At 34.2% G+C, this 13,581-nt stretch overlaps 1 protein-coding gene across 2 annotated transcripts in view; it reads left to right on the forward strand.

The window, feature by feature from the left end:
* Nucleotides 1-13,581, forward strand: part of SYT1 (synaptotagmin 1) — a 261,651-nt gene that overhangs the window by 156,203 nt on the left and 91,867 nt on the right. For both annotated transcript variants that reach the window (XM_070946722.1, XM_070946723.1), the window contains exon 4: nucleotides 8,316-8,500. In XM_070946722.1, the coding sequence (XP_070802823.1) occupies nucleotides 8,316-8,500 (185 nt within the window). The remainder of the gene's footprint in view (nucleotides 1-8,315; nucleotides 8,501-13,581) is intronic.

Here is a 13,581-nt window from a genome sequence, read left to right on the forward strand (position 1 = left end):
TGTCTGATATAAAGGCTTACTGTGAGAAATGGTGGCAATATTAATTTTCATTTCTCTCTAGCATCATTCCAGGGGCATGGTAAAAAAGTAAATTATCCCCAGTAGCTATTTTCCCAGTTCCTTTAGCCTATTTCCATTTTTCTTATCAGTTCTTTTACTTTCAACAGAATTTCTTCTAGTTTGTCAAAGTAATCCTTAAGTTTTAGATCCCATAAATGATGAGCAGAAGTGCTATATGTATTGACAGGTAGAATAAAGTATTATAACTAAAATAGCATTAACAATGTCATTGTTTACTTTTACTGCTGCTTTGTATATTGGTTTCATTAAAAATGATATTGCCCAAATCCACACATCCAGAATTATTCTGTATCAGCGTAGGTTAATATTAAAATTAGTGTTGCAGCAAAATGAAGTAATAATGAATACAGTTTAACATGCATAAATATTTCAATCTGTAAAGAATTCTTAAGCTTTATGGTTCCTTCTCTCTGGTTGGTTGGTTGGTTGGTTGGTTGGTTGGTTGGTTGGTTGGTTGGTTAGTTAGTTAGTTATACGGCCAATTTATTATACAGATATATTGAAACATAGAAGGGAAACCATTTGGGAAACCTAGGGCTGTACATTAGATTGGGTAGTCAAAAAAAATTGAGAAGACGAAGGCCAAGCACTTACGTATTATTGCCAATAACATTATGTGGATGTGTTCATGAAACCTCAGATGTTGAGCTTAGCTCAACAGAGATTTCGCTTTAGTTTTCTCCTCCTATTTTGTATGCTTCATTTTTCAAGCTGTCTCTGTTGATTCCTCCAGAGATAGCTAGGTTTTATTCAATATTTTTTTAAAATCCATTTTAATCCATTAGTAAAATGTGCTTGCTTAAAACAAAAAATTATAAATACAAAATTTATTCTTCAGTAAAGATAGGAATCCTTATGAATGTGTTCACATTCATTGTTAGAACTTTTTTCTTATGAGTTCCTCATAAGTAGATATGAAAGCAATTTTCTATATTGTATATTAATGTTTCTCCAAGTGTGGTCTGAGACTGGAAATCTTCCCTCTCATGAATTGGCAAATGATTTACCAGCCTATATTTAAAAATAATTCCATCAAACATTCACAAGAAGCAGTAACAGCAATGGAATCCAGTAAATATTGACAATATATCCCAGGGGTCTCCCTCCAAACCCTTGCAATTTTAAGAATTGAGGCTGGCTGGGGAATTCTGGGAGTTGAAGTCCACAACTCTTAAAGTTACCAAGTTTGCAGACCCTTAATAAAATCTATAACAACAAAAACTCTTTTGGGGTGCTCTTATCATTTTTAAAAGTGGGAAAAGGTCTTGAGAGAAACACTGCTTTATTCCAGTGAGTTTATTTTATACAGGTCTCTTTTATGGTAGGGTTGGTTTTGCTTTGTTTTTTGAGAATTTAATTTCCACAATTTTTCATTAATGTAACATAAATAATTTGAGATTATTTGAGAAACGTAAAAACTACTGCAAAGTTATAAGCCATGAATAAATGCTGAGACCAAGAGAGTACTTGAATTTTATGTGGCTTTGTTTGCATTTCTTCCTGAAAGCCAAGAAAAAAAGACAGGTTGCTTACAGTTCCATTTATAATAGCAGACCTATGTTTAATTAAATCAAAATTATTAAATAGTTGATATATTATGACTATATGGGGTAATTATATAAGAGTTTACGAGTAATTGTTTTTGTTGCAGAAACCTGGGCTATCACCTTTTTTTTTGGCAAGTAAGCTGACATTAACTAAAGAGGCAGCTATGTTCTTGCTTATTCCCTAATAAAAACTTTGTTAGAGGTAATCAACAATTATTTGAACCTATAACATCAGCAGGAATGTACAATTAATTGTATCTCTTCAGAAACCAGTAAGGTGGCTACAAGGGGGAAAAAATGTAGACTAAGCAATACGAAACCTTAAGAATAAAAAGGAGAACATAATTTTCAAGATAGAGTAAAAAGACAGGAAAATAATATTCAATAAACATTATTGAACTTTATTAGCAATGATGGACTCAGAAAACTAATATCCATCCAGAAAATGATATTTTCTTTCTCATCACCTTTAAAGCCCTATGGCACAGGGGCAGATTATCTTTAGGCATCTTTCCCTAAAGACATCTACCTGTCCTACCAGGTGAGATAAGATGGATATGCTTCTAGTCCCTTCCCCAAATTTTGCCATCTAATGCAGTGGTGGGTTTCAAAAAATTTTACTTCCAGTTCTGTAGGTGTGGTTTAATGGTCATGGCATGGCTTGGTGGGTGTGGCAGGGGAAGGATACTGTAAAATCTCCATTTCCTCCCAATCAGTGAGATTTAGGAGGCAGAGAATAGATGGGCAGTGGTGGGTTGTCCCCGGTTCAGACTGGTTCTATAGAACTGGTAGTAAAACCAGAGGGAGGCTCTGCCTACCGACCTCGACGTCATCAGAACGCTTTTGCACATGCAGAAGCGTGGCCCCGTTGTGAACCGGTAGTAAAGGTGAGTAGAACCCACCCCTGGGGCAGGGCCAGTCAGAATTTTTACTACTGGTTCTCCGAACTACTCAAAATTTCCGCTACCGGTTTTCCAGAACTGGTCAGAACTTGCTGAAACCCACCTCTGATCTAATGGGAGCTAGGAATCATATCCTTTCTGTGGACAGTCCCTGCCCTTTGGAACACTCTGCCCCCAAAGATTGCAAGCCCTCTGCCCTCCTAGCTTTCTATAAAGCTTTGAAGACTGGCTTTCCCCTCAAGTGCTGGGATAAGAGGAGATGATTTTTGTCATTTTTAATGTGTTTAGTTTTATAGTTTTAATATGGCTTTTATGCTGTTTTAATTTTTGATTGGAAGCTGCTCAGAGTTGATTATAAGAAGAGCAGCTATATAAATGTTTTAAATAAATAAATAATTCAGAGCAGTTTGCCTGCTACTTTAAACTTGAAGATGTTTTTTTTTTCCCTCCTCTTAAGGAAACAATATCAAGATTCTCCTGAAATATCTTTAAATTTTAACAAGAAGCTACCCTCCTACTGAGTTTAAAATAGAAGATTAGTCTGTTTTAATCAGCGAGTAAAATTTATCTGTATTCCATGGGTTATTTTCCAAGAGATCCTGGTGTTTCATTTACAGTAGCATACTGATATATACAGCTATGCATATTATCTCACATCTTGTTATCAGTAAGCTTATTTTTTATACACTGTATCATACTGAGTAGTATGATCTCAACATTAATTCATGTATTTCCCAAAATTGCACTCAATTCAAGATTTATTAATACACATCTTGTAATATATCCAGAAGCTGAGATTCAGAGAAGAGAGCAGGGATTCTAAAAGGGATAGGGATGCAGAATTCACAAGTTAAATGGATAAGCAACAAAGTTAGCCCAAGATATTTTGTTGCCTTGGAACAGCAAATGGTACCTCAGTGTCAGCCACTCAAATTGAAGTACTTAGTATTAGCACTCATTCAGGAACATAAAGAATGGAAAGGAATGGACTTCGTTAGTACAACATTTATTTATTTATCAAATCTATACATCGTGCATCTATCTAAGTGACTCCGGCAGTTTACAAATAAAAATCATAAAATCTATACAAAAATAGACAAAGTTAAAAACAAAGATAAAAAGATAAAAGGACAGAGGGAGTGCCCTTAAGCCACCAACCATCACCTCCAGATTTACATTAAGATGCTAGTTGACAGAGCAGGTCTTAACACTCCTCCAAAAGGTAGACAAGTGGGGGCCAATCTTGCCTCAGGGAGCAAGATGTTCCATAGGTCAGGGGTGAGGGCAGAGAAAGCTCTCTTCCTTGATTCTGCCAGTCTAGCCAAAGAGGATACATTGGTCAATGGTATTGAAAGTGCCAAAAGGGTTAAGAAGAACGAAGATGGATGTACTACCAGAACCAGTGCTATTTCTGCCTCATATCCAGGCTTGAATCCTCTCAGGAAGTGGTATAGATAATTCATTAATCCAGGAACTCTTGGAGCTATAGCACCACCACCTACTCAACCATCTTCCATAAAAAGGGAAAGTGAGAAATAGACTATTTGTCTGAATTATCTATAACGATGGGGTCCAGAACAGTCTTGAGAAGATGAGAAACCAATGCCACTTTAAAAGGACTCCCTCCCTCAAGGATAAATTAATCATTGCTTGGACCCACCCACGAGTCATCTCCCAGGTGGCCTTGACCAGCCAGGAGCCACATGTATTTAGTTCATAGGTGGATGCACTTACGGTCCCAAGGACCCTATTATTTTTCATTGTCTTATTATAGTGCACTTCTAAATCAAACAAATAGGAAAAAAGCAGTCTTCTTGTTGAGCTCTGAAGATGATCTAAGTTTGCAGTTGATTAGTTTTCATTAATGAGATTAAATGATGCTTTTTGTCTCCAGAAGCTAATGCAAACAAAATCCATTTATCACCATGGCAGTAGTTCCTGCAACAAAGTTAATGACCACTACTGTTCTACTATCAAGCCAGTCAGAAATTAAGCTTTTTGTGCAGAAAAGCCAAATCTTGCAATCAATCATTGTCGACATAATAATACTGTTAAATACTCTGGAGTGGAAAGTAAAGTAACATGGCCATTATCTTTAAATGCATCTCGGAAATGGTTTTCTTTGTGTTTATAGAACAACCCTTTTATGGTTAGTCTGGGAAAGTGGCATTCTTTGCAGCATGAAATAGCTGAAAACACTTGTCAAGAAGAAGTTCCTGCTTAAATGCTTTATGTGTGTATGAGGCAAGGATAGATGGACAGATAGATTAGATAGTAAGAGATATATAATTTATTTCCCAAAAGTGTAATGGCACTTATTTCTTATATCAGGGGTATTTTTTTGTGCCAAGTGACTCATCTAATAGAATGTCTTCCTTGCTTCTCTTTTCAGTTCAGAGACATACTTAAATCTTCAGTGACAACTCACTCTGTGCCAAAAAGCTTTCAAAAGCACTCAATATTAGCAAGGTGTTTGGGAAGTAGCATTGTTTAGCACCAGAAATCTGAATCTTTTGTCATTCTCCCACTTTGCCAATCTGGTGACTTTCATTCTTTGTAGTGACCTTGTTTGCAGGATGAGCAAAAATCCTGCTGCTTTTTTCTTGTTATTGTTGCTGCTGCTGCTGTTGTTATAGTGACATCTCACAAATTCTAATTCGAATAATCTCATGATGTCAAATTGAGTCTGCATAGTTCACATATGATTAAAGGCTTCCCCTTGTTTAATTTAATGAGTTTGATTGCATGTCTTGAGAGTTCTAAAAAAATTTACATTGTTGACCTGACCAAAAAAAATTCTGGTTTGTGACTGTATGTTCTAGAACTAGATGTTCTCTTGCAAACAGAAAATATGCAGCTTTTTAAAAGTGTGCATTTAATTGTGGTAATACAATGAAAAAATATCATAATGGCAATATTTATTTCAATCCAGTTAAGGCAGATGTAATTCCCCTTTGGCTTTTAAAAATGAAGTTAGCAGTTCTGGTTTAAAGCTCTGTGTTGAAGTTTTGTTGCTTTAAGCTTGAAGTAGTTTTATCTACTGAAATCTGTAAACAGATTAATTTCAAATATAGTTGATATTGCTGTGTAATGCAGAATAAATCATGTAGATGTAGTTGCATGTAACCAACCCAACCAATTGTTAACTGTTGTTTCATTGGTTTTATATAAGTGTCATAGCATTAAACTCTTTTCCTTTCTTTTTCTTTTAGACATTGTAGGAAGACAGCCAAAATAGTTTAGAACAGTAAAAAATCACAAATCTGGCATCATTTTTTCTAACTAACAAGTTGTATTGAAAGGCATAAATTTTTGTGAGCTGCAAATAAAATAATTTTTTAAATAAATCTGTTGGTCAGAAAAGGTGCTTCTAGACTCTGGTTTTTCCCACAATAATTTTTGTTCCTCTTTTTTTGTGAAATATCCTATTAGAATTGCTTATGCAGATTTTAAAGAAAAGGAAGACTATTTCAGAATCACAAATAATCAATATGGATATGTAGATTCCATTAAATTTCTTTAATGATGCAATTAATGTTCTAATGAAACATGATAAAAAAATTTATCTTTACAATCTAACACTAGGGACAGTAGCTACCAGTGTCTCTGTATCATCTCTTTTGCTAAAACCTTTGCACATTTAGCAGCTCTACCCATTTATTATTTCAATTTCAATTCTATTCACTTGGTTGGAACAGAAAATTGTTCACCTGATTGAAAAAGTTCTTAGTCAAAAATAAGAAGGTCACCCAAATGCACTACAGACTTTTTCAGAGCTTCAGATTAAATGCACTAATATTTTTTTTTCAAATGTCTTGTAAATGGAGATGTCAAAATGGTACGCATATCCACAATACTGAAGTAACTCTTGAGTTTATGTTTTAAAAAAGTAGTGTCTTGAAAGAAGAGTATTGATTCATCTGATCATTTTAAATATTGGCATATACTGTGAATGGATCCTCCCCATGTCTTTTCCTTAGATAGCAGCTTTCTTGAACAGATCCTGATGCACAAAAAAATCATTTATAATTATTCATTCAGCCATGCATAATATAAACCAAAATTCCTCCTAAAATCCAATTCCCAAAGAATAATCACAACCAATGCACAAATATAGGAGCTAACAAAAAGAAGTAATCCATAGGTCTCATAATTGGGCAGGTCACAATGTACATGCCTGAAATTAATGAGTACCAATAAATATCCGTACTGGCAATTCCTTTTATAAAACTTTCAACAATGCAATATTAACTTTTGATATTTACTATGTTGCCCAGTTAATTTGAACTGCACTTACTCTGTACATTTTCCTTTTATAATTCTCAGGTACCATCTGTCAAATACCATTCACTTTTGCATGTTATGAAACATAATTGTAGAGATTTTTGTGTAAATTGTTTGGAAGAATATTTTTTACGTCAGACAGATTGTATACTTTTCTGGGAGAAAGCATATACAGTATGCTTGCTTTAAAATCTTTTTACAAGATTCCAGAAAAAATGTGATAGTAATATAGGAAAGTTGAATAGAATTACACCATCCAAGTAACATGATTTATTTCACTGCATGACCTTTGATTCCATTTAAGTAAAGCTTTCCTTCATAGTCACTATGAACCTTGCTTTATAAGATAGAAATGCTGCCTTCATCATTCTGATTTTACAGGGTTTTTTAATAGACTGTTTCTCTTTTATACACATACACACACCACTTTCACACATACTTATTTCATTTGCATAATGCCTGTAATTTATGAGCATTCATAATATAAATTTATTTCTACTGGATAGTCATTGATCTTCACTTAATATGACCTTGACCTGCATCTGAGTCATTGTCAAGAAAAAGCAACAGCAAGTGGATAAATGCTGCTTATATGTGACTGTTCAGATCACATAACACTTGTTTTTTTAAGATCTGGATGACCAGCTTCTGCTGACTTGAAGCTTGCTTTATTTTCCAGGCCACAATGCAAGGTGGGTTATGAGGGTAGTTTTATGTTAAACTCATGCTTCCCTCAGCAGAAGAAAAATTAGGTCATAAGACTCAAACTGTTTTTTCTGAAGAAATACAATTGCCTATGCACTGTGATTTCCTGTTGGTTTCGATGGATAATTCAGATTTATTAGTATACCATTTTTTTTAATCTAGTGAGACTATAAAACCTAATGATAGGTCAATATTATTATTGTGATTCATTGCACATTCAGCCAGATGTTTAAAGTAGATGTGGCATTTTTATCCATTTTGTCCTTCCTATGGACCTGGGATATGCAGATCTTGTTGTTTGATAGTGTTAAAGATATTGCCGCAGGATGTAACCTGTTTCAAGACAAGCTGCCTTTTGCGATTATTATTATGATTGGTTTCCCGGAGTTAGACTGGATTTGACATTTTTATCCACCTGTTCAGTTCTTCCCAAGGACCTGGGATAGCAGATGTTGATATTTGATGGTGTTAGAAGTATCGTTGCAAAATGTAATCTGTTCTGAGTACAGCTGCCTATTGTAATTGACCGATGGTGAATTTATCATTCAACTGGTGCTCCAGTTGTTTTGAGATTGCATCCAATCTATTACTATTGGTATTACTTCTACTTTCTTTTGCCACAGTCATTCTATTTCTACTTGCAGTTCTTTGTATCTTGTTATCTTCTATTATTATTAGACATACTGTAAACGATTGCTAACTATACTATGCTAACTTTACTAAAAATATAGCTTCTGTCTTTGCCTTCTTGATTAACAATCTGTTACTCTATTTTATATGTATTTTCTCTTCACAGTGCCACCTTGGGCCTTAATAGCCATAGCCATAGTTGCCATCCTATTAGTCCTTACCTGCTGTTTCTGTCTGTGTAAGAAATGCTTGTTCAAAAAGAAAAACAAGAAGAAGGGCAAGGAGAAGGGAGGGAAGAATGCAATTAACATGAAAGATGTAAAAGATTTAGGCAAGAACTTGAAAGATCAGGTAAAGTATATACTATGTTCTTAAATTTATACTGTATTTGAATATTTAAATGCACAGACTAAGATAATGATAGTATGTACTATATTAAAAATTGACTAGTTACAATTGTTATAATGGAAATTTTTAAAATTTCTGTCACACTATTTTCTTGATCAGCACCCTTAATTTGACTTTGAGCTGCTATAGATGCAGCTCTTGGGTGTTTTCAAACTTGTAGCTCACGTTTAGAACATCTGAAATTTATTAGGTGTACTAGGTTTACAACACATAATAGGTGTTGATATTTCTAAGGAGTTCACAACATAGTAACCAAGATGGCTGAGTTATCTGTCATCTCACAAAACCACATTGAGATTCCCCCTCAAGGTAATGTTTTATTTATTTATTTGGTTTAAAATTTTGCAGAGTCATCAAATTTGGTAAGATTTTGGTAATCTTAGGTGACAAAACACCAGATGAGAACACCAAAATCAGGAATAAGCGTTTGATTACTACTCAAAATTTCATGACATTTGAGGTGGTTTAAGAATATCTAGCCATCATATTGTATGTTGGAATCCAGTGTCTGAAAAAATTGCCAACCAATGGACAACCAAGAAAATTATTATTTTATTGATTGATTATCTGCTATTAAGGCAGTGTTGTTGATTCTTAGCAAACCCATAGTAAAACTTTGTTCATGATATGTCCCTAACCTGGTCCTTCAAGTCTTCCAGAAGCATACCCATTGCCACTGTACCATTCACCTTGCTGCTAGTCTTCCTCTTCTTTTCTTTCCTTCCAGCTGTCCCAACATCAGAACCTTCTCCAGAGAGCTAGGGTTTTACATAATGTATCTAAAGTATGATAATTTGAGCCTGGTCATTTGTGCTTTGAGTGAGAACTGTAGATTGATTTATTCTTTTATATGCATATTTAATTAGAAATAACCACCAAGTTAGTATCTAGTGCACAAATAAAAGATATTCTGTTATTCCTTCTTTAGCATATTCTTCTGGCTCCTTAAGCCTAGTTGTAATAAGGTATAGGCCAGGTTATTGGGACTGCCATTTCTTTACCCCAAATTAACTTCAGCCCATCTTAAAACATGAATAAGGCTTTTTGATCAAAGTGTTTGATTTTTTTTCACTTCTTTTTAAAGCAATGATTGCCAAATACTCAGAGGTAGAATTCACTTATCTTCCCTACCGGTTCACAAATGTGAGCGTGCGCCATTTCTGCACATGCACATGGCCTTCTGTGCATGTGCAGTAGTCACGCATTACGTCCGGGCAGGTGGGTGGGGCCTCCCGCAGTCGCCACTATCGGTTCGCATGATCCAGAGAGAACCAGCTGAATCCCACCACTGCAAATACTAGAATATAAATGGTAAAAGTTACTCCTCTTATTTCAAATTTTCATTATTTGATGAAAGAGGAAGAGAATGAAGAATATCTTTTCATTGATACCATTATCTGTAATCAATTTATATCACTGTTATATGAATAAAGAATATCCCTTACGTTATGTATATTGCTAGTTACTGGTAAATTCTATTGGGGGTGCTACATAAATGCCCTTTAACAAGAGCACCCTTCCTCCCAGTGAAATGTGAATGTTGGTGTCATGGAAATGCATCTTTTGATTTGTTAAGCAAGTGTATGCAGAAAATAAAAATGCTCTATAAATTCGATAAAACCAATATTCTAAAGGAGCGTTATTGCAATGGAAGAACAAATGAATAGCACCTAAAGAAAAGTGAGCTAGCCCACACGAAGAGTTTAGAATTAAAATTTATTTGATAGTTTTTATATTCTTGTATTAAGCAGTTCTTGTTATAAATGTTACAAATGTAGGAGATAAATTTGTCCTATTATTTATACACTAATAACATATAGGTAGAAACTTGAAAAGGTTAGAACTTTATTACTTAGCTCTATGGTTAAACAAATATGAGCCCACCAATCTGGATAAGTTTAAGGAAAGGTTCTTTTGGGATTTTAGGATTAGCGAAAACCATTTGTTGCTTGAGGCAAAGTAATAAATATTGTTCAGTCACCTTGATCATCAAGTAAGTTATTCCAGCAGTTAATGTGGAAACTTACTCAAGAATCTGTCCTTGGCTGTAGATATCAAACAATAATAAATAAAAATAACTAATTATATTTGATTTAAGAAAACATCCACCCACACCCAAATCACTTTCCTGGAGGAAGTCTTATTCTAATTAATGGTAGAATTGGTTTCACTTTTCCAGTAGACCCTTCTACTTTCTGCTCACTCTTGCCCTGGACAAAACTGAGATAAGGGATGAAGGTGCAATTTTGCCAAAGGCCACTTGCTTTGTCCCTGAGATTTTAAAATGTTAGCTGTTCCTCAAAGGTACATATTTACACTAATTAGGTCAAATATATATTTAAACTATAGTGATAGAAATCCTTCTGTTGCTCTGGAACTGACATTATAATCAGTTATGTTCCAATAGAAGAGAATATGTATAGCTCAGGGTTGAACAGTGGAATCCTTGGTGCTACTGAAGATGTTACCTAGTCAGGTAATGAAATGTATGCAAACAAAAAGCCAAGCCCCAAGAACACCAAGAACTCATTTTCATTGTTTAACAGTTGTATTGGATTTTACTCAATGCACAAGTAACTAATACAATAAATACAAAATTGTCATTGTTCATCTCTTATCTCTCCCTTTCATTATGAAGTAAAAGATGTAGTCCAACACTATGGTTCAATAATTCAGTTGCGTTATAGCACGGGATCATCATTTTCCTTGAGGTGTCCTCAAGAGTGAGAGACAGACAGACAGAAAAATAGATGAATTTCCTATTAGCTTGGACAAGGGAAGTTAGATGCTTAAAACAACCAATCCCTCTGAAAGGTGCACTAGTCAGTTGCACTATACAGATTTTCGTTATAACAGAGAATTCTATCATCACTAGGCTTATCACTGAGAACCTTAAATTTTAAGAACAACTTTTAACTAGTGAGTTGCAGTTCAGAACTGATTTAGGAGATACCAATTCTGGTGATAGCAAAGATTTGTTTCTAATATACATGCTCATTGTGAGTTATTCTTTAATTGCTGATTGGTTATGGTAATCATAATCAATATTTCATTAGAATATAGTCTGAAACTGCTCTTTTAGGGATCTATAGAAAAGAAACTTTGTATATTGGTAATGATTCTAATGATGATAACCATCTGGTATGTGTTTTTTTTTTTAATAGGACAAACTGAATGTATTCTGTTGCTATATTTTTGTGCACTTTGTTGTGTGTTTTTAATAAAGCATTTTTCTATGATACAGAATGTGTTCCATTATATTTGTTGACATCTGGATAAATGACCAAAAAGTTATTTTGTGATTCTGGTCAATCTACAATTAAGAAAGAAAGAAACAATATGCATAGTAAAAAATCATATCTGACCAGAAGATTAATTCAGTAACAGGGGGAAAAAGTATAACAGCCTATAGTAGCTTGTTTCATGGGCATCAGCAATAAACATTTTCCATTGATATTTGTGGTTAATTCCATCTTACTAAGTAAATTTTAGAGTAGCCTTTTCCTTATTGGTCATCTTGTGTGAAGATCATGCAATTGTAAGTTAATTTTGTCTAGAAGGCACCTGGTTTGCGATGGCTGTTTTCAGAATACAGGAATCTTTTACACCATAAATGCTGTCATTATTCAAAAGAACCTTTTTTCATGTCCATGTGAATAGACTCCGTGTAAATACAGCATTTAGAACGCATGAATATAATTTAAAACCAATGGTATAGTGATCACATATTAAATGGGCTTATTCAGAAATAATTCCCACTGCCAAATGCAAAAAAGTTCAGACCCTTGCCATTCAGGAAGTACACTCTGTAGATCAATTGAGATTCTCTTTTCTAGTTAACTCAAGTCAGATGGCAGCAATTTGTCAACACTAGCTGATATCTATTGCCAGATGTCAGTCTTTGTTAGTACAGGGATTTTTCCACTGAGCAGTGAAAAAAAGACATCCCAGAAGAAGACAGGCCAAACCATTGTCACACAATTATCAAGAATATGAAGTTGCCTTGAGTAAACTCCTTTGAAGGATATTTTACACTGTCCTTACAACTATTAAATGTTTCAAATGCATGCCCCTTTTTGAATCTCACTACCGTACCCTAATCAAGTTTATTTGTATGTTCATTCTACTGTTTTCAATAAGTTTTACTTCTAGGGTACATCATATTTGTTTTATATGCAATATATATATATATATATATTCCTTACGCATCTAGGGAAATCTATTCATAGGAAAATATTTCTTTAAAAGAAAGGCCAGAGATTATAAGTCTTAAGTGGGTTAAAAGATTCAGTAGAAAGAATATATGTAAAAGGTCATTTCTCCATGGTTTTACTAATATTTTTGTGTGGATGTTTTAATTTTTATTTCTTCCTTCTATGTCCTCCTTATCTATGTTGTGTCTCATGACTGTTCTGGATTGTCACTTGCGGTAGGTTTATTTTGCTCTTTGGACACATGTAAAGTAAATCTCTAATGTACTTAATGCCCCGATAGCTGTGGCTCCTCAGCCTGAGATTTATGCAAAGCTTTTACACACATCAAGAGGCTGAACCAAATTGATTTATTTATATTACAGGATTTAATACTCATTTCTTTTATTCTTTGTAACTTGTGCTAAGATGAAGAGTGTTAGACATTTCAAATTTTGATGTGCACTGATTTTGTCTTCTTTTTGGTTACATGTCAAAGTACCAGAATGGCTGTATAATTTTCTGATGCTATTTTTTTTTCTTGTTTGAAAGAGGAGGGAAATTTGCTTTAGTTCAACCTTTGTGAAAAGAGGTGATCTAATCATATAACTGATAAACTGAAAAAAAAAATTGGGAATTTAGCAGCATGTCTCAAAAATAATTGCATCATTAGTCTCTAACCTTTATTGTGTCACAATTGGTTAACAGAGAGGAGAGTGCTTTAAATCATATCAGGCTGAATTTTTTTTTACTAGCTAAATTTTATGGTGAGTATACCTCATGTTCAAACTGAGCTATTGGAATTCAAGTATAATTTCTAGTAATAGAAAGTGT

Source organism: Pituophis catenifer, unplaced genomic scaffold, assembly GCF_029215685.1.
Source record: "Pituophis catenifer annectens isolate HBS135680 unplaced genomic scaffold, rPitCat1.0.hap2 SCAF_7, whole genome shotgun sequence".
In the NCBI taxonomy this organism is placed as follows: domain Eukaryota; kingdom Metazoa; phylum Chordata; class Lepidosauria; order Squamata; family Colubridae; genus Pituophis; species Pituophis catenifer.